Source organism: Scomber scombrus, chromosome 19, assembly GCF_963691925.1.
Source record: "Scomber scombrus chromosome 19, fScoSco1.1, whole genome shotgun sequence".
Taxonomy (NCBI): Eukaryota; Metazoa; Chordata; class Actinopteri; order Scombriformes; family Scombridae; genus Scomber; species Scomber scombrus.
This window is the reverse complement of record NC_084988.1, coordinates 17,262,889-17,288,139: the sequence shown is the minus strand read 5'-3', so window position 1 is coordinate 17,288,139 and position 25,251 is coordinate 17,262,889. Positions and strand designations below refer to the sequence as shown.

General features: G+C 41.4%; 3 protein-coding genes across 3 annotated transcripts; 1 reads left to right on the top strand and 2 right to left on the bottom strand.

Annotated features, from left to right (window-relative positions):
* The first annotated feature begins 2,743 nt into the window (after positions 1-2,743).
* Positions 2,744-6,146, top strand: zbtb42 (zinc finger and BTB domain containing 42). Its single transcript, XM_062440532.1, has 2 exons — positions 2,744-2,872; positions 4,161-6,146. Exon 2 carries the CDS (start codon positions 4,175-4,177, stop codon positions 5,768-5,770), a length of 1,596 nt encoding a protein of 531 aa, XP_062296516.1. The 5' UTR covers positions 2,744-2,872; positions 4,161-4,174; the 3' UTR covers positions 5,771-6,146.
* A 9,422-nt stretch (positions 6,147-15,568) lies between these two features.
* Positions 15,569-19,810, bottom strand: siva1 (SIVA1, apoptosis-inducing factor). Its single transcript, XM_062440214.1, has 4 exons — positions 19,658-19,810; positions 19,170-19,334; positions 16,576-16,729; positions 15,569-15,799 (listed from the first exon to the last, which is right to left on the bottom strand). The coding sequence occupies exons 1-4, from the start codon at positions 19,776-19,778 to the stop codon at positions 15,751-15,753; spliced, it is 489 nt and encodes a 162-aa protein (XP_062296198.1). The 5' UTR covers positions 19,779-19,810; the 3' UTR covers positions 15,569-15,750.
* A 572-nt stretch (positions 19,811-20,382) lies between these two features.
* adss1 (adenylosuccinate synthase 1) lies at positions 20,383-25,166 on the bottom strand. The gene is made up of 13 exons (XM_062440213.1): positions 24,866-25,166; positions 23,823-23,925; positions 23,675-23,737; positions 23,532-23,582; positions 23,340-23,406; positions 23,069-23,176; positions 22,909-22,990; positions 22,692-22,818; positions 22,432-22,586; positions 21,306-21,430; positions 21,047-21,144; positions 20,767-20,916; positions 20,383-20,539 (listed from the first exon to the last, which is right to left on the bottom strand). Exons 1-13 carry the CDS (start codon positions 25,049-25,051, stop codon positions 20,487-20,489), a joined length of 1,368 nt encoding a protein of 455 aa, XP_062296197.1. The 5' UTR covers positions 25,052-25,166; the 3' UTR covers positions 20,383-20,486.
* Positions 25,167-25,251: the final 85 nt, after the last annotated feature.

Sequence of the window (25,251 nt, the reverse complement as noted above, 5' to 3'; positions counted from 1 at the left end):
TAAAAGTCAAGTCAGTTTAAATCATATAGCTTAAAATCCCAAATTTGGCTCAAAGGACTTTTGACACACAGCATTCTCAATCTTCAGATCCTCAATTTGGATGTGGAAAAAATATACCCAAACTGTACAGAGGAGTCCAATTTGGAAAAGTAGTGTAATTCTGTAAAGTCTAACAGTTGAGCAAATCTGTACTATAACCAGTGGTGGAAGATGTACTTAAATCTTTAAGTATAAGTGGTACCACAGTACAAAAATGCTATGTTACAAGTAAATGTACACAAGCATTATCATATGTACTTAAGAAGTAAATATATTCATTATAATTTCCCCTTTTTTTAATACTCTTTTATTGTTGATGCATTAATGAGTGAGCAGGACTTTGATGTTATAGCTGGTCAAAGTAGAGCTAATTTCATCTACTTTGTCAGGTTGTCTAATTTCTACAATGGCATTATATCTAAGAAGAACTCTAAATACAAATACAAAATGTGTTTTGTATTTCAAATCTTAATCTACAAAGTAACTATTGTTGTCAGATGAATGTAGTGAAATAAAAAGTACAATATTTGCTTCTGAAATACAGTGAAGTAGGAGCATAAAGTAGCATTAAATGGAAATAAGTACAAGTACTGTCAAATGAATTGCAGTGAATGCTTAGTGTTACAGCTTAATGACAATACATGAGTAAATTTGAATGTTACTTTCCATAACTCAGGTGTGCAACAGTAGAATAAGATTGTACAGTATATTTAGATGTGTGTGTAGAAGAGATCAAGAAAAACTACATCAAAAACTGATACAATATATTTCATTAATGGGTATTCTATCAATCTTAACTTGCTGCAGGTGATTTTTTAAAATCAGGACGCGCTACAAGCATCCTCAGACAAACACCTACAACGCAGCTGAAGTTCACCCCTGTGATGAGACTTGGGTCCAGTGGGGAGAGGGATGTGGTTCAACTGTGGCTGGACGGCTGGCTGGTTGGCCAGTCAGGCTACACTGGAATGCGGGGTCTTTTGTTTGTCTGAGAGAGGAGTGGGTCAGGGGGAGAATGCCATTGATGATTGCAGAGAGGAAGAATGAACCTCCAGGAAGTGTTCTCTCTCTCTGCCCGCTCCCCCACTCTCCCACTCTCATTCTCTCTCCCTCTTTCTCTATCTTTTTTCTGTGTGTGAGAACCTTCACCGTGCTGAGCCTCACTCTCTGAGGCCACGGTCCCCAGGCACAACCACTGCTTTGTCTTGCCCTGTGAACACACACCCCTCCTCTACTGGGCGCCTACGTTTGCCAGGGCCAGAGAAACACAGGGCCACTGCTCCTATTCTTATCCACATCGCTGCTCCTGCATGGATGGTGTGTGTGCGTCAGCGCTGAATGGTAAATTGTTTTTCATGTGGCACACACATCAGTATAAACATTTAGTTTACTGCTGTTTTGTGACAAGCAAGTCATTTATCATTTTGTGTCTTGCTCAATACACCATTATTTACTAGCATCCAATTAAGCTTCCAGACTAAAAAACAAGAAAAGGAAATGACTAATTTTATTTAGAGAGCTAGACACTGCCTTGCTTTTGCTCATCTGGACATGAACAGAGTGAAGATATCCACCTTCTATAAAAGTACCAGCCAGACTAAAAATGGAATAAAGCAGTAAGTGGATAAGAATCTAGCCAGTGGCCCCTTCCGACCAGTGGCTGCCGCCTCCCGTCACATTGCTCATTCCCCTCTGTGTCAGAAGGCTGTGAGGAGCTGCAAATGGCCCTTTCAAAACACACGACAGCTGGAACACAGGCCAAAGGTGACCGAGGCAGTTGGGGGAGCACAGGGAGGGACAGGATGAGGAGGAGGGGGCTTGAGGAGGGGGGGCACAAGATGAGCAGCTGCAACCTCGAGCCTGTTTCTCCACTGTGCCGCCATCTCTAGCTTTAACAATTACCGAACAGACTCTGCTAGGAGAAAAGAAAAAAACGTTAATATTGGTGTCCCCTAACATAGTTTTTTTTTTCAATCTTTCCCCACTTCAATCAGCATCATTCCTGTCTTAAGACAATTTAGGCTAAACAAATCACAGCCAGGTCCTGGTGTGGTCTGAGAAAACAAAGGCACTGGGTGGTTTGGTGCCAGGGAATTCCACAACTCAAAGAAGGATTAAAAAGAACAGACCTTTAAAGTTCCCAAAAGCACTGACACTCCAAATTACAATGCATGATTTATAATTCTTGTATCACTTGAAATTCTTTAAAAAACATGCCTTATTCATCCACAGCTGATGTAAAACCACAGGCAACACTTTGGGAAGCTTGTTAAATTTAATCAAATTAACAGTCTGGATTTGAACTTCATAAATCCCATTTTCCTCAAACTGGTCTCCCTAACAAAAGAAAAAAAGCAGTTTCTTCAGTAAAAACAGCCCCATTTTCAGTTTTTAATGATATAAAAAGAGATTAAAATAGCCAGACATCCATTTAAAAAAAAAAAAAAAAAAGACAAATCTTTAGTCTAAAACACAGCAGTTGCTCCACTTGTCCACTTCCTCCTCTTTGCCACACTTGAGGAGTTTCTGCACTCCCCGCTCATGGGACAGGTGTTGTAATACGACAGCCAATTGATGTTCCCAATGTACACTGCTACTTGCTGCCGCTGTGTGAATTCACGGAGTAGTACAGAACTTATTGTGGCCTGGTGATATCGCGAGACTTGTGCCATTATCAACCTGCTTGACACACAGCAGCGCTGAGTGCAGCCTGCCTTGCCAGGGTCGGACTGAAGCTCAAGAAACGACAAGGAGAAGCGAACATCTGGCCGCACATCATGAAAGGACATCGGGGCTTCTAGGAAAAAACACGACGAACTGGGCGGAAATAAATGTAAGTACGGCGTTTTTTTAGGCTTTGAAACGGGGAAAGCGAAAGTTAAAAGAGTGTCCCCCCCTCGCCGCTTCGTTCAGCGCAATTGGCTTTGCTGTGAGTTCCTCTGCTGTTTAAAAGGCTCCCAGCAATGCGTTTCCCAACACGGACATGGAGCTCGGTTTACTGCGCCCTTGGCCCTGCTGTCTCCTGCTTGCACTTTTCCTTTTCCTTTAAAAGAATCTAACTGCTGCGCGGAGTATTACACAGCTGCGCTATGGGGCTCGGCAGCATCAAACTTTAATATCCGATTGACTTGAGTTAAAAAAAAAAAAAAAAACCCAAACATCTGTATTTTCTTTTTGCGAATTCACCCCTTTAAATAAATATTTCCCAGTTGTGTGCGTGTGTCTGATGAGTGCGTAAAAGCTTTTTTTTTCTCATTCACGGTTGTCGGCTGCAGTTTTCTTCCACTCGATTAAAAAAAAAAAAGTTGAGGATGCCGGTGTAATCGTGTAACATTTATACATCAACTCTTTATCTATTTCTTGTATTATTATTTTTACAAGTTGTGTGTCTTTTCTGGACTGCGTCGCCCAGTGTTAACATATGGCATAAAGGGGAGCACAGCTGGAGGTAGCGTTTCCATTGCGGTGATGTCAGAGCAGCTGACTCCACAGCTTGCAGTGTAATTAGCAAACAGAGCACCAGTTTACTCACTCTGCACTGGTCTTATTTTTTCACGTTAGTCTCCTTCCCTGATGGACGAGTGGTATCATTCTTAGCCCCACTTGCTTGTTCTGTAAACATCGGCGCTTTGTGTGCGCTTGGAGACGCGCCGGTGCGTCACTTTTCGCAAATTTTGGGAGGTCTAGAAGTAGGCAGACCACTACAAATCGGAATACTTTGGATCATTTGGAGAGTGGATCCCTTTTTATACCGCGATACATGGGTGGGTGAGCGCAGCGTAGCGTGTCCTGCACCACTGGAAAGAATGTAAAATTGATGTTTTCAAGTTTGAGAAACTTAATGTAATAGACTGTTAGTTAGGTCAATCTTTCAAAATTCAAATGTGAAACTGGGACTTATCTTTATGAACTTTTTAATTTTAAACATGAGAGTTTGAAGTAACGGTATAATTGCTGACACTTTTAAATCATTCGCGCTATTTGGCTCAAGTTATTTGTCACGTTTTCTGTGGTTTTAGTTGAGTTCGTGTTTGCCTCTGATGTGCTCGCCAGCTCCGCTCTACCCTCTAAATGGCTTCATTTCGTTTATCCAGTATCCTGTTTTTCCTGTTTTTCATCAGGTTATGAGGGAAGAATGGAGTTTCCAGACCATAGCCGCCAGTTGCTGCAGTGTCTGAGTCAGCAGCGTCACCAAGGTTTCCTCTGTGACTGCACTGTTCTTGTCGGGGAGGCTCGATTCAAAGCGCACAGAGCAGTGCTGGCCTCCTGCAGCATGTACTTCCATCTCTTCTACAGGGACCAGCTAGACAAAAGGGACGTTGTGCATCTCAACAGTGACATTGTGACAGCCCCGGCTTTCAGTCTGCTCCTTGAATTTATGTATGAGGGGAAGTTGGAATTCAGCACTCTGCCGGTGGAGGATGTCCTGGCCGCAGCCAGTTACCTCCACATGTATGATATAGTCAAAGTGTGTAAAGGCAAGCTGAAAGATAAGGAACTTTCCCCCATTGATGAAAAGGTTGGTGAGGGTTTTGGACTCAGCTGTCAGGACAGGGAATATTCCTCGGATGGCGAGCTGCACAGTAAGCAGCTCATTCGGCGACAGCCCCAGACACAGTCTCATGGGCTTCATAGGCCCCCCCAACCAGAGGAGTTTGACATGGACAAGAGCGAAGTCAGGCTGGCTGTCACAAATTGTGATAGGTCTACACAGAGCAGGCAGAAGGCAAACGGTCACTCTGGCAGGTCCCCGGACCTTGTAGGTGTCAATTATGTGTCAGCAGAGGCCGAGCCCTGTGTCCAAACAGCTGGAAAAACAAAAGCTGATGTCAGTAGTTCCACCGTATCGCTGTCCCAGAGGTCCCGGGCTTCGGATGACATGGACTGTGCACTGGATTTGTCTTTCAAGCCTCTGTCTAGCAGAGATCCCTTACACCCCTCCTACGTCTCGGGACAGCTGGCCCTCGACAGCCAGCAGCAGGGCACTGAGCCACTTGTTAAAGACGAACACGACTTGCTGTCAGAGCAGGAGGACAGTGAGCCGATGAGCCCTGAGAGCCAGCGCTTTGGGAATAGTGCCAGGAGCTCAGTGGTGACAGGGTTCGCTGCCCTCTTCCCAGGCAACAACGGCTCCACAGCCGCCCTGCTCTCCCAGGAGGAGGACCTGATGGACGAGGAGGGGGAGGCCTGCAGAGGGAGGGAGGGCGCCCCAGGAAGGGAGGTAGAGGAGAGGAGGGGTAGGCTGCTGGGGGACAGCGAGGAGGAGGAGGAGGACGATTTGGCCTCTTCAGACATCTCCACCTCCAGCGGGGTGCTCCTGCCCCCGGGGCAACAGGTGTGTGTGTGCCCCCTCTGCAGTAAAGTCTTCCCCAGCCCCCATGTGCTGCAACTGCACCTCAGCTCACACTTCCGCGAGAAGGACGGCGCTCGCTCCAAGCTGTCCCCCGACGGCTCGGTCCCCACCTGCATGCAGTGCAACAAGACCTTCTCCTGCATGTATACCCTTAAGCGCCACGAGCGCACACACTCTGGCGAGAAGCCATACACCTGTGGCCAGTGTGGCAAGAGCTTCCAGTACTCCCATAACTTGAGCCGGCACGCTGTAGTTCACACACGTGAGAAGCCTCACGCTTGTAAGTGGTGCGAACGGCGCTTCACCCAGTCTGGAGACCTCTACCGCCACATCAGGAAGTTTCACTGTGGCCTTGTCAAGACTCTCGCCATTGGATAAAACGCCTCTCACCAGTGCCATAACATGAGACAGAATGTCTTTTCATACACTGAATATTACTACTGAACAATCTTTCCATTAGTATACACATGTTGGCAGTTTGCTGGAGACATATCTTTTGGATTCTACCCCATGTGGTATTTCCCATGTTTAAAATGTAGCAACTTAAAAAAAAAAAAAAACTGGAGCTGTTTTCTGAGCAGGACTGTGTCAGAGATGTACATGATGGTCAGAGGCCGACAGTTGAAGGTGCACAGGCTGTTCAGATTAACATGGGTGCTGTGAAACTCAAGCTGGATCTGTGTCGAAGGTGAACAAATCAGATGATGCACTTGTTTGTTTCTGTCTTGTTTGAGTTTATTTGAGGAGTGTATTTGCTAAAACAAAGGCATCCTAGTTCATACCCTATTGGGGGGAGGGTGGGGGGGGGGGGTAGCTAACGCTAACATATGTTAATACAATCGTCAGAGTGAGTGAGACTTTATTTGTGCACATGGGAGATCAGAACCGTCCATAAGTAGCAATATATGATTTTTTTTAACTCTTATTATTTTATTATTATTATTATTATTATTATTATTATTATTATTTATTTTGGGATTTGTTTAGTCCTTAACAAGTAAACTATCATAAGGCAGCAAAACTAATGAAGTTTGACTACTGGAAGTATGATTTTTTTTTTCTTCATGGAAGTAGAATTTTTGTTCGGTTGAAATGAAGTTGGTTCAAGTTTTGTTGTTTTTAATGAAAGCAGAGCAAACCCATCATATCACCAACTTTTTTTCATCTTTTTTTTTTTGCCTTGGGGAGAATTACCAGCTCTTTGGTTGTTAATGTGAGCAGGCGCATATTGATGGAATTGCCCTCTAACTGCTACTTTAAAAAGAAGTTGTATAATCAGAGGAGGGATGGAGAGTAGGGAAAAGCTACAGCTAATGCCTGTAACACTGGTGCCTACTGACATTCTTAACACTTCACCTAGTGTACTTACATAAAGAAGAATGGGACATATTGCCTTGCCTTCTTGTCCGGTTCAATGAGTTTTCAGGCCTTTTTGTTTAAAAAGAAAAAAAGAAAAATCTGGATTAGACTGACTCCACATACCAGGTGGTAGTAAGGTAATAGTCTACTCTGGAATGCCAATTGATCCATGAGTGCCCTTAATTAAATCATTTACAAGAATGTAATAAAAAAATATGTAAATCACGCTCCTGTCAATTAAATCTTTAGACTCATTTGGTTAAAAAGGAAATAGGTGCCAGTAAATTACCTTGTTATTTCCTGGTATAAACAAAAGGGTACACTGACACAGTGTTTAGGGCAGACCCTCAGGAGGCAGGGAGGGTACAGAAGGAGACCGGTGAATATTCGGTGCTGTGCATGCGCCTCAGCCACGGATGGACTACTGTGTGTGTCTCTTGGCAGCGCTGTTGGTTCATCAGAGCCATGCTCCACGTTGCCATTCTGCTGAATCTACTGACTTTCTTTCTTTTGAATTAACCTTTTCACGTTATCAAACCTTCTTACTGTATGCGTGTACATTACTACTGATGAAGCTGGAGCCTTTAGTGATGGCAGTCCTTTAAAGGGTCTTTTTGGGCAGGAGGAGCGTCGAAGAGCTCAGTCTGTTCAATTAGTTGCTTAACGGGGGCGTAGCACTAAAAGTTCGTGATATTTGTCTAATCTGTCCTGAGAAGACTTGATCAGAATTTATTTATTAGTTTGACTTGGTTCAGGGTTTACTTTTAGGTGTAGTTCTTGTTTCTATAAGCTTGAAAGATGTTGCGTCTTGCCTAGCGATCTTGGTACTCATTAACTGGTATTTGGGGCTGTTTATTCATTTTCTCTGTGCAAATCGAGTTACTGTAATTGTATGTAGAAATCTCCACGGAGCATTCAAGATTTGTCACATGGAACATAGAGAAGCACTTGTTTTTAGCATGCATATAGTTTCAACACTATTGTCTAGGCTGCTATTTCTTACTACTTGTATATTTAATGTAAATATATATTCTATTTATCAAACTGTTTTTGTTTTTCCGTGTTACAACACACGTAAGGTCGAAGAGAGTCAGGTGTCTTATTAAGGCTGTGGTCCTCCTTAAAGTGTCACGTCTTCCCCAGGGAGTTTTGGTTCCTTTTTTCCATGTCCAAGACTTGATTGAATTCTGCTTCACTACAAATCAGAACAGTTAATACTGCTCAGACTGCTGTTCTGCAACAGGAAACAGTTGTTCACAAGCACAGCCACTCTGATACGGCGTAAGCTACCTATAGAAATGAGACAATATATGCATTGTCTCTCCCGCCACCCCACCACCCCCCCACCCCCCAAATCCCAGGTAGCTCTCAAGGGGTCATTGTGTATCTCTCTCCTAGCTGTGGGGAGAAGACGCAGCGCACGTCTCTCTTTGCACTTTTTCTGTATTGAATGGAGCTGTTGGAATGTGAGAAATGTATTTAGCAAAGGGAGACCAAGGAGACTGTAAACAGGTGTATTGTGTGGAGGCATCAAAGAACAGCCCCTCCCCTCTATCCCAGCATGCAGTAGATAAACGCCTCATTGTTCTTCTACATGGAGGAGATACCACGGTGATTTGATTGCACATCTATCACGAGAATATCGGAATTATCACAGTATTGTTTTTCCAAGTGCGAGATTTAGACAAGTAATGTTAACGTATCTGGCAATTGTGATTTTATTAACAGCAGAAGTCAGATATACAGTAGGTGTTGACCTGTTCATTTCAGCATAGACACCTTTATTGTGTTTGGGGTTTTTTTTTCATCACCAAGACTTCTTTCAGGTGGTGGCTGTGGTTTGTCAGCAATTTCTACAAGAAATGTGATCCGGTTCCCTGTTTACTTGCACAAACACTCAAGAAAAAAAGCATAACCGTTTTAGTTTCATCACTTTGGTTAGCCGATAAAACAACTGATATATTTCAGATACGTAGTCATTGTGTAGTGTTGATACTGTATATTTCAATCAGAACATGCAGGAATGTAGTTTTTGGTCACAATTTCATTTTATTTAAAGGAACATTTCTAATGTGGCGCGAGTTACATTGCTTGATTCTCTAATGTACATGTGTACAAAGGTAGAAAAACTAACAATATGTAAAGAATTTTGTTTTCTTTTTATTGTTTCAAGTCTTTATTTATACCTCCAGGATGATCACCAAATGTGCCTTGTAGACACACTAATAGGTGTTGCATCTGGAGAAGCCCTTTTTCTATACTGTACATTCTGCCCTCCACTGCGGTGGTTAAGTTCACATCACAGCAACAGTGGCCCACTGATACAGAACAATTCACAACTGTTGTTCCTGTTTTGTTTTTTTGTTTTCAAGTCCAAATCAAAATGTTAAATCAGACAAACTAAGAGATGGAAGTCAATTTATTTTTGCTGCTTTGCGGGAGATTACATTGAGATTTATTTGACCTTTTTTTTTGTGAATAAATCAGTTTTGTTAAATGTTAATAAAGACAAGCATTTTTCTGTTTTGGCTGGTATTAGCCAATGCAATTGGGAACTAACAATCTGTTCCTTTAGTTAATGTCACTGTTGAATGTGAAACACTGAGATTTTGATTGTTGACTTTTATGGAAACAGCGCTACTCTTGATTGAGGGCTATGTTTGCCTAACTCATGCTGTATGATCTTTAAGTCTAAAAATGACTTTATACTGATACTGGAATTGTCCTCTGCAGGTTACAACTGTGAAATTGTGTATAATCATGAGAAATATTTATTATTGCATTTTGCTTCTTGTGCAACATTTGACTGTCTCAGTTTTAATTTGGTTAAAAAAAAACTTCTAAATGTCAAACGAAAATCTTTTTAATAGAATTTGTAGAAGTGCCATTAGAATTTAATATAATTTTTTAATAAGAAAGGTATATTTTATAGTAATCGATTGCTTCAGTGTTAGTGGTGTAGAGATTAGTGGACAATCTTTATGCAGAATTGACATTGCTTAGATATTGAGGCAATTTACTTTGATCTATAACTGTATGTGCATTTCATTTGTTTGCGCTTTTGGAGTGTGCTTGTGTGTGTGTGCTGTGGAAATGTGACAATCTTGATTTAGGTCTTTATTAAGATTATGCATAGAATTAAATGGAACAACTTTCATTTTTGTGTGGATTTCATTCATTTCTGTCACACGTGATTTCACACTTTAGAGGTTTATATTTTGTCACACCGTTATCAATATCAGACCAAAAGAAAAAGAAAAAAAAAGAACCCTGATTACAAGCATAAGATGAGTTTTTAATTTAATTTAATTACACTCTGATACACTAACAACCTAAGAATATTACAGAAGGGCCTTCGTCTGAGACACCGCAGCAATAATCAGCCAGACAGTGTGTGTGTGGGCAGCACTGCAATGTGTACAGAGACAACAGAATGTGATAATACTGCTGGTCTTACAGGCCCTATCCCTCTGAAACCATAAACTGTGCTCAAGGACGCAGTGATTTCAAGATGGGCCCCCATTGTTCCAGATCTGTTGCCAATACTATCCAAAGGAGATAAACCTCGGATAACAAAGCCAGTTGACTCTGACATGTAATTATTACTTAAACTCAGCTTGATTGTATCTGCTACAACAAACTAAATTGCACACACATCTATTTAGAAGTAAACAAATAGTAAATGTGTGTGTCTAATTGAGGTGCTCCGTGCCAATTCCCTGGACATTTTCAATGGCGAGAACTTTTAATTATTTCCCCGCTGCACCATGAAAGAAATCCAGCTGCTCTGCTACGTGATCCCAATGGGGATGGACTCGGGTTCCCACCACCCTCCCCCAATCCCAGTGCACCCTTTCTGGGAACGCCATATAGACAAGGGCCGCATCTAACTGCCCCTGCCCCCATCTATCCTACCTCCACCCCCACGGCCCCCAAAACCTCGGCCTCATCCCACCACTCTATTGTGTGCGTGGGTAGTAGCTCAGCCAGGCTATTGTCTGGCCCAGCTCCCCAGCACGTACTTTATGCACAAACAGACGACACAGCGGCGCTAGCCAGGCAGCTCCAACATAAAGAAAACAATGTCCTCCCAAGATCATTCATAAACACCCTGAACAGCCCCAGCCAGCTCACAGTAAATAAGGGCCCTCTGCAATGCTGCGGCCGTCTCACACTGTAAACATCCACAGCAGCAGGCCTCCGAGCGCTCACTGGCACCAACATCTCACATCTGCCTAATGGGATCCAGGGCTTGAGCTGCCTGGTGTGTGTGCGTTTCTTATGGACCAAAACCTTCACATGGAAAGTAGGGGCCATGTGATAGGGCTTAGCTGCAGGGTGACGAGCTGGGATATGTGCAGTGTAACTCGATGGTGTAATAAAACATTCCTCTCCGAGGCTCAAAGCTGGGCTCATTTGGCTGCGAGCGGGTTTTGTGTGTATGTTTGTGTGTGTGTGTTTAGAGGTACTTGAGAGAAGTTGAGAGGAAAGTTGTAAGTGTCCACCACCTCAACAAGGCCAGCGGTGGGAGCCCTTGACCTCTGAAGGGACGGACTGCCAGGGACAGCTGGTGTGGCCTGTGTTTATTTATTTATTTCTTAACAAAAGACAGGTGGTCACACTTGAAAAGGGCACACAAACACAGACACAGACACACATGCGCTTGTGTACAGACAATACACGCGCACACACACACACACACACACACACACACACACACACACACACACACACACACACACACACACACACACACACACACACACACACACACACACACACACACACACACACACACACACACACACACACACACACACACACACACACACACACGGGTAGTTTTTCTTTCTCTCTCTCCATATTAACGCACATGCATATGGTTATCATCCACTTAATTTTTGAGGAGCCATTCTTTTGACTTTCAGAAAATCCAGATCACATTGCTCCCAAGAATAAATAATATTAATTGGAATTCTTAATGATATAATAGTCTGATGTAAATAAATAAATAAATGAATAAATCTCAAAAATCAGCCATTATTGCTACATTTTTAAACACAATCTACAACTTAAGTCTGCTTTCCTATAAAGTGCTGGAAGTGCATAAATACATATCAACTAGTGCTCTCACACTGGGTTTGCCTTTTTAGGAGTGGCTCGCCCTGACAGTGCCAAGACAGTGTGTCCTTGGTCCACTGTACAGCTGTCACTTACTCACACTCGTTGACGCATATTTATAGCAGCAGCATCACTGGGCTTGACGCTCGCCACACTCAGACCACAGCTGGTCCCCAAAAGAATGGGTGAAAGACAAAGCCACGTGTTCCCCGTGGCCGGCTGCAGTTGGTCCTATCTGGAGCGCTGTGGGTGATTATGTGGCCCCTTCTCCGCCGTACATGCATCAGGGAGAAGATGAGGACCATTCTTGGGGAGGGGGGAGAGCAGACTCCCCCTTTGGGTGGCACAGATGGGGATGTGCTGAAAACCTTGACAGCTGCACTCTCCTGTTTTGAAGGTACATAAACCCACATCACATCATCGTCATTTAACAGACAGCAGAGCATCAGTATCCGCCCTGCTAATAAATCTACAATGAATATAGTAAATATTTTATATGGAAGACAGACATGTCATGCTTAATTCCTCTGAACTGGGTTTGCTCATAACTTCAGGTTTATGGGAAAAAAAGGCAGTGGAAACGTCTACGACCAATACTTCCTGATATAATTATCAAAGCAGTAACTGAGATTACAAGAAAGAATGATCAAAGTGAATGAAAAGTGGATGAAGAGGGTATGACTCATGAGATGCTAGTCTTTTCAGACACTCTTTTCTCCACTCATACGCACTGAAATCCTGATGCTATGATGATGGATCACAGGAAATGAAGTGAAACAACTGGATAGAGGAGTTACTTTATGTTTATATATAACTGAAACAGGGCTCCAGATATTTGTTCATAATTCCTCACAATCTTACTCAGTTTATGGCAAACTCTTCTCCCAGGTAAAAAAAAGAAAAGAAGGGCTTACTTAAGTTCTTACTGGGATGCATTGTTAAGAGCTCTTGTATCATGGATTAAATCAGACAGACAGGTAAAAACGGGGAAAAAAAGGTTTTGACAATGTCAGCTTTGTTGGAGATGTTTTGGGATTTACATATTTTAATGAGAAAAAACAGGCCAGGAAAATAAAGACAATTTTGAAAATTGACTTCCTGTTTGAATCTTTTAATTTATGTACATTTAGGGAACATTTTAGGAAGATCTAGTTCTAATAACTCATCAGGGCTGCAACAGGATAATTGTCAGTATTATTTAATCTAGATTATCTTTACAATAATTTGATTAATTGAGACATCTCCAACTGGCCACAAAGATAGTGCATTCATAATACTTACACTTGAGAAGCAGGATATAACCAACATTTAGTGTTTTTCCTTGATAAATAATCAATTATCAAAATTCTCTGCTAGGTTTGTTGATTGAGTAATCATTTGGGCCCCACAACTCACAATATGCCAACCATTAATTGGCACAAACTACACTTGATCCACCTGATTTAGTTATGGACATAGATTGCATTGTGTGAAATAAGCATGTGTCATATCAAGAGTTAACGTCTTTCTTAAATGTGTACATGTCCACCTCATAGTTCTTAAAGCCTTATCAAGAAATGTGCAGACAACTTGACGCCTGGCTTGCCAGCAGCTGCCTGCTCACTCAGCCAGAAATCAAGCGGTGCCCTCGGACACCAACTGCAGAGCTCCCCAAAGACCGGAGCCACAACTGGCCCGCTGAGCAGGGGATGTGACTCAACAGCTCACAGGCGCATTTGCAATAAGCTCCAGGAAGTGCACTCATCCAAGCTAATATCTATAACACCATGTCATGTGATTGATTTCTATAAAGCAGCGGTGAGGACTTCTGCCACCAAGAACAATTACTCACAGTGTACAATACCTGACCCTGAAACCAGTCATCATCAGTGATGAGCCAGAGCCAAGAGAAAGTGATGACTACACCTCAAGGTCATGTACAGAAGGGATAATTGTAGCCAAACGGTCTGCTACGAAGGCCTGGATTTGTGTAACCTCTGGGTCTTCTTGTTTTAATAAATAAATTTGATAGCACATTCTCAAGGTCAGACCAGACAGGCTGGATTGGAATTTCATTATCATCACTAAGCAAAGACAAAACTTTCATAGTTCAGCTAAAAAAAGGTTAACTATGTGCTATTTTAGCATAGTGAGATAAATGTGTTCTTCCACTGAGAAAAGGAGGGTTTATCCGAAACACAGCCCACTGCGAAACACATCTTCCAACCAAGTCCTTGAAGTGTGCTGCCCTCTGCTGATCTATGCATCATACAACACATGAAGACAGTCGGGTAACCTTTTAGCTAACTGGCAGCAGAGTTGTTCACAAGTCATTTTTTACAAGTCCAAGTCAAGTCTCAAGTCTTTGAGCTAGAGTCCAAGTCAAGTCTCAAGTCTTTGAGGGTCAAGTCCAAGTCAAGTCTCAAGTCTCTGGTCAAGAGTCCGAGTCAAGTCTCAAGTCTCTCGCCAACACTAAATCAAATTCAAATTCTGACCTTAGAGCTGTACAATCCTTCATCCTGATCAGTTAGCCTTGCGAGCACCTGCCCATGTCTGTTTTTGTGGTGTTTTAACTGTCTGCTGTCACTGAAGTTTGTATGTAAGTATCTGTTTGTATGTTGAGATGCCCTCTCCTGAAACTGTAACCAAATCTACCTTCGGCTATTACCTTGACCTAGACCTTGATATAGGACAGTATGAAAATGTATCAATTGTAGGTTCACTATAGAGAATCTACTGCAATGTGATGTGAAGAAACATACACTAAGAATTATTTCAATTCCATAACTGTATTTTCTTCAACCATAAAATAATTATTTTAACAATGTTGTAAAATACAACAAAATGAACAAAACATGAACATCACAGAAACACTGCAGTTTAGCACTGTGGTACAAACAGATGTTCATTATTTTTTTCTCCAAGCTGCCTTTTATCTGCTGCTTAACACAACACACAGCAGGGGATGTGTGGGGATATTATAATATATATATAAATAAAATGACCATAGTTAACGCAACGTTGTGTTTTTTAATAATTAGTAGCGGAGCCACTAAGTTAGTGGCACTAAATAACGGAGTTGCGGTGGTTTCCTGTCTGAGCTTTCAAAATAAAACCTTTGCTATTGTGCGCTTCTTATTATTATTAACAAACAAATTTGGGGCTTGTCAATTACAGGAGAAATGACGGGAGGGCGGCGGGAGATGGGTTCGAAATATGGGAGAACCAGGGAAAAACGGGAGTGTGAAGGCATTGTATCCAAACGTAATGATCTGAGGCACTCCTGCTGAACTTGTCGCACTCGCCATTGTCAATGTCTGATACTGAAGATGCGCGCTTCACACATGGCGCATGCGCGTGGCATGACGTTGGCGTTTACATCTAGCTCAGAGCCAGAGATCATACAAAAAGATGAATGACAGATAAATAATGAGAATAATAATAATAACATGAAATAAAAGTTGTTCGCGAGTCTCAAGCCTCGAGTCGAAGTCAAGTCTGAAGTCTTTTGAGGTCGAGTCCAAGTCGAGTCTGAAGTCAGTTTAGTGAGACTTAAGTGCAACTCGAGTCAGAGTCGCGAGTCCGAGTCCCCAGCTCTGACTGGCAGACATTTGTTCAGTCAGTTTTCATTGCTCCCCTAATCAAAAAGACATTAACTGTGAAATGTACTTAAAAATATGTTACCAGATAACTTCATACAAAAGTGTTCAAGTTTATTTCAGTTAATGTTGGAATGAATTACATATATACACACAAAAAACCCATTTAGATCCCATTAAAAAAATAAAAAAAAATAAAGAAAAAACAGGTATAAAACATAGTCTTAGTAATATCTCATGTGAGGCAATTTATATAATGTTCAAAGGGTAAACTTCTGATCCCTCCCTTTAACGTTCTCTTTACGTCGAACAACTGCAGCATAGTACTTCATCGTATTGTCCACTGTAACTGTGGGAGAGAGAGAAAGAAAAGGGGTTTAAAAAAAAAAAGAAAAAACCTCTACTGCTACACAAATGCAAGATTAGTATTCATTGGCGACAATTTCAACCCTCAACAAAGCAAATTTTGATGCTCATTTCCTCATTTTCTGCAGTGATGATGAATGTATCATAAATCAGTCTGGCATCCCTTTACTGTACAGACACCCTCCTCCAACATACAGCGTGTTTGCTAAAAGTGACTTGTGCTGAGATCCGAACTCCTTAGTCACGATACTCAAAATCTTTGTTTTGAGCATCTAATACTCACCCCCTGCTGGCTTGTGTGTAGTTTGTTTCTGTTCATACTCAAAAGATAAATAAGCAGCTATATTTCTTCCTGCATCCACCTTTAGAAGGTCTAGGAAATCTAAAAGGACTTTTTTTGTCCAGTGACACTGATGTATGCAACTCTACAGTACTGCAGTTCAGAGTGTCCCTATGGTACACTCCACACACGCACAAGAGGAGTGTCTTTTACAGGACAGATGAACCCCCCCCCACCCCTAAAGCAAGTGATTTTCCAACTGACACCTAATTAACCTCAGCATGGAAAAACCCCACTGTTGCTGGATTCCAGCTTGAATTTGAGACCAATACCTGCCTGTCCAGCATACATTTTAATTTGTAAACACAAATACTGGTGCAGAGGAGGTGAAGCTTTGATGACATGCCTACTCTTTGAAGGCGTTGGGGTAAAAAAAACGAAGAAGAATAAGCTGAAAGAGATATCAGGATGTGACCTACTCTATAATGGTGCAGACAGAGCAGCAGAGGCTAGAGCAGCTGGAGCACTGTCGGGTGCAGGAGGAACAGGCTAGACGGTCACACTGGAAGCATGGTGTCCGGGACACAAGGCTCTTCTGACACACGCAGCAGCCTGTAGGAGCCGTTGGTGCACCTAGAAAAAAAAGTACACGCCCATACGGCACACTGGATGAGCATTTTTAGAAGAACTTTAATTAAAAAGTAAACAAACTGTGCATCTAAATCTGTTACAATGCTGACATCTGCTGCTGAAAGGCATGAACTGAACTTACCAAGTGACCTCTGGTAAATGTTTGTTGTAGTCAGTAACTTTGTTTCTATTCACATGATTGATGCTTAGTCTCGATTTCTAGGCTGAATAACTCATAGATAAAAAAAAACAACCCTGTCCTATTTCACAGGCTCCTCGGTTTGTGGATGGAAACTGATCCTTTTGTGCAGTTTTGGAAGACACAAACCATTAATAGCCCTCAACACACAATAATCTACTGTGTTTTAAAATACCCTGAGCAATTTGTACTCTGGATAATGTGACCACTTCATATTTATCATGCTTATGATTTTAGGCCAGGGGTGTCAAACTCGAAATCGTCACATTAGCATTGTGTTTACCCTCAAAGGCCTGTTGTAAATCTATGTCAATATAAATATCTACTTGTTATCACATTTGCCACTGCAGTTGATTATTATTGGTTTTAGTAATAACTTAATGATGAATAACTAGCTCCGTGAGCAGAATTCCAGGAAGAAACAATGGCAAGCCAACATTGAAGTGTACCACTAATATCAAATTCATAAATGAAATATACTGCCAAGTAATAGTCAAAATAACAATAGATAGCTTTGTTCAAACAGGCATGCTTTGTGTGATGGTGGTGTTTGCATTCCCACTCTTCATTATGACCACTGTATGATTATAGTTTAAGCACAATGGTCTCATTTCATTGAGGCAAAATCTCAGTCCAGTGTTCATCACTGTCAACCTCTTTTTTTTTTTTGTATCAGCTAGTTAAACAAGACATTTTATTTTACCAAATGGACCTCCAACGTTCCTCTTCACCCTTACTAACTGTGGTGACTAGTGGCAGCTAAACGATGACAGGTGATGGGATTGTGATGCGTCTCTCAAAAGCACCTCAGTCTGGATCTGGACCAGAGTTTGCCTATTAAGCATGTATGATACAAACATTCTCACGTATTTTAGACTCAAAGTCAGGCGTTATTTGGACCATGGACTAAAAGTTTGAAACATGCTTTCCGCGGTTATCAATTACTGGTAAATGTACCACTTTATAGTTTGAACAATTTTTCAAGTCTAAAACAACAGTCAGGTTCCCAAATGAACATGTTTTTCTTGTTGTAATCATGCCTCCTGTAGATACAAACAATTAAGAAATCTCTTCATAATGCACTTTTAATGTAAGTGATGGGGGACAACAAAATCCAAAGACTTCCTCCTCCGATGCAAAAATGCATTTAAAAGTTCATTGGACGATAATTTGAAAAATTAGTCAAATCAAGTCAATATCTTGGGGTCTCTTTCAGTTACCATCGTTCTACTGCAGCTGAACAAAAACAGTGTCCACTGAGAAAAACATTTTTGTACTGTAGAAAATATCCACTTTACTCGATTTTTTCCCCCAGAGCACCAAAGCATCCTTATCTTTAGATTAACTTTTAAATACATTTTTTGTCAAAAACACGGACTGGATTTTATCCCCCTATCACTTACATTGCAAGCACATTTGAAGGGGATATTTTAATAGCCAGTATGAACAGGACAAATGATCACAGTGAGGAATACCTCTTTCAGTGTTCATATGGACACCTGACTGTTTTAATACAGACTTCAAACATTGTAAACCTATCCTTTAACTATACTCATAACAAAGCCCCTGCGAGATGTTAATAAGGTAAGCCAGGCAGAAGCTCCACTGCTTGTCTTTGTTAGCAGCCTGGATGTGTTAATGACGGAGCACACTAGATAAATGGAAGTTATGTGGATATATTTATTAGCTCAATCCACACTATGTGCTACATTGTAACTTAGTCTTAATTGAGGTGTAATTTAACTTTTTTACAAGTAACAGTTACAAGCTACAACTTTTAATTTACAAGGTTTACAAACAAATTTAAAAACGTTACAGGCTCCTCAGGGCCGCTGAGCAGCTCAGTTTTGGTCAAAGCCAAACATCACCTTCTCAGATGTGAAGCTCATGTTTTTCCAAGATAATTAACCATTTTAACATTTAGTCACACAAAACCAGAAAATTGAAGACGTTTGTGGCATTTACCGCTACACTCTAACATTTCATAGGCTAAATTATCTTCTTATTGAGAAATGAATCAGCAAACTGATCAATAATGAAAGTTAGTTGCAGTCCTATTTAAGTGCTTTGTTTGAATCAGTAGATGTCACTGTTGTCCCCTATTTATATACATTTATTTATTGGCACTCCTGATTACTGTCGGTCCGGTCATCGACTGGGGACATGTTCCATGTGTTCCTTGGATCTCACCCAATATGTTTTTTGGGGGTTTAAATTTCAACTTCAAACCTGGAGGTGGCTCACCTTGTGCTCTGGTTGATTTTGTCAGCCTGCCATCATGCCCAATCAGTGTCTGTCCTCTCAGCAGTGTTTGGCTGCTCACAAGTGTCTCAGCGCGCTTCTCCTCTCCACTCCATGTTGTGCCCACCACTGCCTTGGCACCGTTGAACAGCATGCTGTTAGTCTTCTCTGTGATGAGAGTTAAGCCAGTGAACATTAAATACAGTCTCCACCAACGAGTTATAATGACAAGAGTGACTATTAAGCTCAACTATCGCGTTACTTATCGTTGTTTTGTTAGTCCAAACGACCAAACTACAGATATGACATGGACTGTACACAACTGGTCGTTTCGTTAACATTAAGAAACGTGTCTGAAGTAACAAACATTAGTGTTTTACAAGTGTTTAGATACATTTGTTTGCATCGAAACATTGAAGCTCAATAACAACTGTACGTGCAGACGACGCTAACACTGCAACGCGGCGACATATCCGCTAGCATAGACTTACCGTAGATTTCTTGCTTATATTTGTGCCCAAACACGCTTGAGTGATTCAACTCCTGCTGCCCCACATGTACTTTGTATTGTGAAGAGAAGGTTTCCGAAAAAGGACAAGCTCGTTTTGGCATTTTTGGCTGTGAAAAAGTCCGAAGTGCTCCTGCTGCGCGTTCCGTGGCCGTACACTTGTTTGTTGCGGGAAAAATGCAATGGTGGATTCATGGAGCCAATCACAGGAAACCTTTATTGTCACGTGAAAGCTCAGAGCCAATCCGACAGCTGTTTTACAAGCTACGTCATTTTTGGTTCTATAACTTCGCCCACATTGTGCTGCTTTCACGGGCTGTCACAAATATTGGAATTTACGCCTTTGAAACATCACAATACCTGTAGACTCTAGGCTGGATCTTTATCTTGAATAAATCTCCTCACTTCCATACAGTCAAGTTTTGCTCAACAAATTAAAAAAAAAATGGATGATCTATGGAGTGATGGCCATAAATCTATACATTTTTATTTGTAAACATTTGTGCTGGTTAAATTAACAGATTTACATCTTAAAATCAAACCAAATTATTAAAATGACCAATGAATAGGAACATCTAACTGAAAATAAGAGAGAGAGAGAGAGAGAGAGAGAGAGAGAGAGAGAGAGAGAGAGAGAGAGAGAGAGAGAGAGAGAGAGAGAGAGAGAAAGAAAAGACACCCAAAATCTTAGCCACCACTGCTAAAAGGTTTCACAGATGTACTGTTTATTAACTGATGAGATGATCATTTTAGGTGATGAGAATATGCCACATCATCTGTGCTTCCATCAATGGGGAGGTAAAGCTTTCCCTCTAGAACATCTGGATCATGCACTCTCTGGACTTGCCAACGCCGACCCACTTGACTAAAAAGAGAAAAACATTAGAAAAGTTTTAAAATGTTACCATTAATCCACTGTAAAAATAATAATAACCATCCTGATATTCTGAGAAAGGAAACAGTACCATATAAAGGAATTGCTCATGCTAGTTTGGGAATTGCTGACAATTGTTTTCTCCATTCTTGTATATTTAAATGTGTGTGTTGTGCAAGATAAATATGTACATGTTTGTTGTATTGTGTCAAACCTACTGGGAACTCCAATGTGGTTCTCAATGAAGCGGATGTAGTTTTGTGCCTTGGCTGGGAGGTCATTCCACTTCCTGGCTGCAGATGTGTCCGTCTTCCAACCGGGGAAGGTCTCATACTCAACTTCCACTTTCTGCAAAACGTCCATGTTGGCTATGATTAAAAGAAAATAAATATTAATTCAATACTGGGTCTTGAATGCCATCCCCACATACATCTATCTTATCAGTGATCCAACAAAGCAGACGGGCTTGTGACATGTATTTTACACGTTGCTAGTTACCTGGGAAATGGGGAATTCTTTTTCCATTGAGTTTGTAGGCGACTCCAACTTTGATTTCATCCAACACATCCATAATGTCAAGTTTTGTCAAAGCAATGCTGTGGGAAAGGTAACATGTTATAGGAGAACTGCTTAACATGTGCAGTCTATCATTCTCATCATGTGGTTTTACTGGTGCAGAAAAGTACTTCAATATTCAAACATATTAACCACAAAACACCTGTTGATTACAATTGGTTTAACTGCTTTAGCCACTTACGCAGTGAAGCCATTAATCATGTGAGCGTATCTGACGATAACAAGATCCAACCAGCCACAACGCCGCTTCCTTCCTGTGGTTACACCCACTTCGTGACCCCTTGTCTGCAGCAGCTCGCCAACTGCCTACAGACAACAGGAAAACAAAGCATACCTGTTACCTTGGTGCTAATGGACTCAAATTATATTAGACATTCATTGTTGGGACGTCATCTTCAATAGTGTTTATTACTCACAACAGGTAGATGTGTGCAGTTGTTTCCATCACTGCAGTAACAGCCACTAATTACTGAGCAAGTGTTAGCATGTGGCTGGCAGACTTTATGCTATTATCTTTGATTTCAACTGAACATATTTATATTGCCAATATAAATTCAAGCCACAGAAAGACACATTATACAATTCTTCTTAGATGTTTCTTAACAAACACGTGCATACTGTAATCACTGGCACATTCAAGTGTTTGCAGGCAAACTAATGACAAGGGAGCTGACTGGCTGATTACTATAGAAAGTGTTAGCATGTGGCTAGCAGACTTTATGGTAATATCTTTGACCTACAACCAAATTGAGTGAAACTACTATAATACACAAATGAACAAGACCTTCATCATAATAAAACAATTCTATAAAAACTTAAAAATATGCTACCAGTACATTATTTATATACTTTTTAGTACTTTTTTTGAGTACAATAAAGCATTACAGGGGCAGGGGGACAAAGTTTTAATATCTTGACTTATATTACAACAGTCAGTTCTCGTGACAAGTAACATGATGCTGGCTCACACAGTAAATATATCCTGAACCCGGACTCTGGCCCTAAATTTATCCCTGTACACGTGACCAGCATAAGAGGTAAAGAGTGTTTGAGCCCATCTCTCACAAAATTTGACAGCTGCACTCACTCACTAAACGCCCCCACATTCCCCCTGCCAGCTCTGCTGCCTGTGTGTTAGCCACATGACCAGAAACAAAATATACACGTCAAGCTCGGTATTAGGGTATTACATAACATGTCATGTGTTTTTTCTTCATACAATGAGACACGGCAGGCGAGGAAGACACATCTAGCTTACACGTCCCCAACAATATCAGTGATTGACTTAAGTGATATTAAAATCTTACATTAAGTTGTTCTGTTGGGAAGGCTCCAATTCCAACCCTGGTGGTGTAGGCCTTTGCTACACCAAACACATCACCAATATTCAGCGGAGGGATACCAAGACCAGTGCATGCCCCTCCCACGGTGCAGTTTGACGATGTCACAAAAGGATATGTGCCTATAGAGAAGAATTTAGTTTGTTAAAATAGCTCGGACTACTTAACAAATTCCAAATATCACCTATACATTTTGAAATAATGCAGCTCATCATTGATAATCCTACCAAAGTCAATGTCGAGGAGAGCAGCATTGGCCCCTTCAACCAGAATTTTCTTTGGGGATCCATGAAGAGCTTCATACATGTAATAGACCCCATCTCTAACCATTGGCCGCAATCTCTCAGCATAGTCCTGCGCATAACAGGGAAACAGAAATATGTTTTCCTGCTGGGAGCAGTGACAATTCATCACCTTTTAACAGTCTGTTTTATCAGTGTCTACCTTGAGTTTTTTCAGTTGGTCCTCAACGTCAACTGTCAAGGATGGATACATGGATTGATACTGGTGGACAAGGTTCTTGAATCTGAAAGGATCCAAGAGGAAAACATATGAAAAACATCAGCTGGTTGGGGCAAAAATAGTCAAGAGATTATATCCCTACTTGGTAGAGAAGTCCTTAAAGTCACCCAGGAGGTCACAAACACGTAGGCCAGTGCGAGATGCTTTGCTGGAGTATGCAGGTCCAATGCCTTTCTTGGTTGTTCCAATGCTGTCGTAATAAAACAAGTGATTTGAAGACAAATTTGGAGTTATAGATAGTATTAATTGTAAAAAAAATAAATAAAAAAACCCCAAAAAAGCTAAAATCTTAGCTTTTGGCAGAAATTAGGAAGGTCTGAAGTTTCTGTCCTGATCTCCAACCCTATACTTACTTCTTTCCATCTTGTGCCTGTCTTTCAGTTTCCTGCAAGCCATCAACAACCTGGTGGAAGTCAAACACTGTGGAGAGACATGAACAAAACATAACCTTCACAGACTCTTAAAAAATATGATTTATGCATGATTTCCATATTTTAATGAAGTAATGAACCACTATGAATAATTAGCTAACCAACTGTACGTACCAATGTGAGCTCTGTCAGAGACAATTAGTCTCTTCTCCCAACCTTTCAGCCCTTTCCAAAGAAAGCAAACAGCATTTATGAGTTTAAACCAATATTTTACGCCAATACAACATGTATTTAAGTGTATTTTTAACTCAAAATACCTTTCTTGTCATTTTTATCACCCTCCTCAAACAAGCCAGGTAAATGTATGACCACACCGTTACCTACAAGAGTGGAAAGATGAGATATTAGTAAGACTCTATGGTAGACTCAAATGCTTTAATATCAAAGATGCTTCTCCATTTTTACCAATGAGTGATATGCTTTTGGTGTTGATGATTCCACTGGGGAGAAGGTGGAAGTCATACTCCTTGCCATCCACTACCACTGTGTGTCCTGCATTGTTCCCCCCCTGTAAATCAAAGTTTATACGCTCAATATTGATGACAATCAAAAGCAGTATGACATTAACACCTACAGGAGATAGCACCACAGGAGCTGAAGCCACATGCCACAGCTACGCATGTCCGCTCTTTATTTTCGTGAGGTGATAAGCCACCCTCTTCCCAATTCACAGAGCTTTTCCAGCACCTATTTTAACAGACTTGGCTGGTGCTGGTGGATCTTCCAGTTTGTCCCCCCTGGCTAAGACCTGGCCTTCTCACATATCAAGTCACCCTGAGAATGTGACCTCTCTGTAGCCCAGTGGGTGGGGCTCTCAAGCCTCCAGAACACAGGGTGCTAGTCCTGTCAGGGGAGAAAGTACAACACGGCAACTGTTGGCAGGTTTCACCCTGCCGGAGTGACGAGAGTGTTATATATCTTATGTAGCCTAAGTGACAGCAGCTGACTTGTCTGGAGCTGTTTTTATTATGAATTTAATGCAACTTAGAGTCATGCTTTTCATCTATAATCTGTTTGATTAGTTGAATAAATCAGAGATTTACACCTGATTTAAGAGTGGGTACAAGAATCAAGAGATAAATCATGCTTATAAATTGCACTTGCTCACGCTAAAACAGACGGGCATTCTAAGTATGCAAAATGTTTTTGGGCTGAATGAACACAGTCCCCATTTTACATAATTTAAATTCTTTAGTGCACCCTCACAAAACTACAACACATACACAGCATGGCTTCTTATAATAGTCAAAAAACGTAGATAATAAATGTGTTATGCTGTTCAGTATTCCCCAAATCATAGAGGTAAAAAGTGTTTTCACTCGGTGCACCTGTTGCCGTCGGTAAATGCGGATTCCGTATTGGCATTATGCATCAGAAAATGGAATACAGCAATAACACAAGTACATGCCCGTGAATGATTTTCTAAAATCATGAATCCAAACGTTTACCTGACATCTGCACACAACATCAGCTTCAGTCGCCAACAAATCAACCACTTTTCCTTTGCCCTCATCGCCCCATTGCGCACCGAGGACCACAGTCGCTTTGTTCCCGACGTCGTTGCGCGATCGCTTCAGTCCCGTCGCGGCGGGCTGATTCGTTTTGAGGTCTTTTGCCGACCAGGTGACCGACATGTTGGTGGTGGCTTTAGGCTGTCCGTCTCAAGAAGACTAAACCCTCTCCAAGAGTGGCATTGCCATATCTGTAACCCCATAGCTCATGATGTCAGAGCCAGACGCACAGTGCGTAGCAGTGTCTAGACTAGCTATCTGCCAGGCTGATAAAGCACTGACACAATGAATAAAATACAACAGACATTGGGGTGCATCATATA

Bases quoted from the DNA above. Each gene is read 5' to 3' on its own strand.
- adss1 (XM_062440213.1), bottom strand. From the start codon at position 25,051: ATGTCGGTCACCTGGTCGGCAAAAGACCTCAAAACGAATCAGCCCGCC. The intron at 23,738-23,822 runs GTAAAAATGGAG...CCACTCTTGTAG, and splicing joins CAAAAGCATATCACTCATTG to GTAACGGTGTGGTCATACAT. The intron at 23,583-23,674 runs GTATTTTGAGTT...TTCTTTGGAAAG, and splicing joins TGATAAAAATGACAAGAAAG to GGCTGAAAGGTTGGGAGAAG.
- siva1 (XM_062440214.1), bottom strand. From the start codon at position 19,778: ATGCCAAAACGAGCTTGTCCTTTTTCGGAAACCTTCTCTTCACAATAC. The intron at 19,335-19,657 runs GTAAGTCTATGC...CTCTCATCACAG, and splicing joins ATATAAGCAAGAAATCTACG to AGAAGACTAACAGCATGCTG. The intron at 16,730-19,169 runs GTGAGCCACCTC...TTTTTTTTCTAG, and splicing joins AAAATCAACCAGAGCACAAG to GTGCACCAACGGCTCCTACA.
- zbtb42 (XM_062440532.1), top strand. From the start codon at position 4,175: ATGGAGTTTCCAGACCATAGCCGCCAGTTGCTGCAGTGTCTGAGTCAG.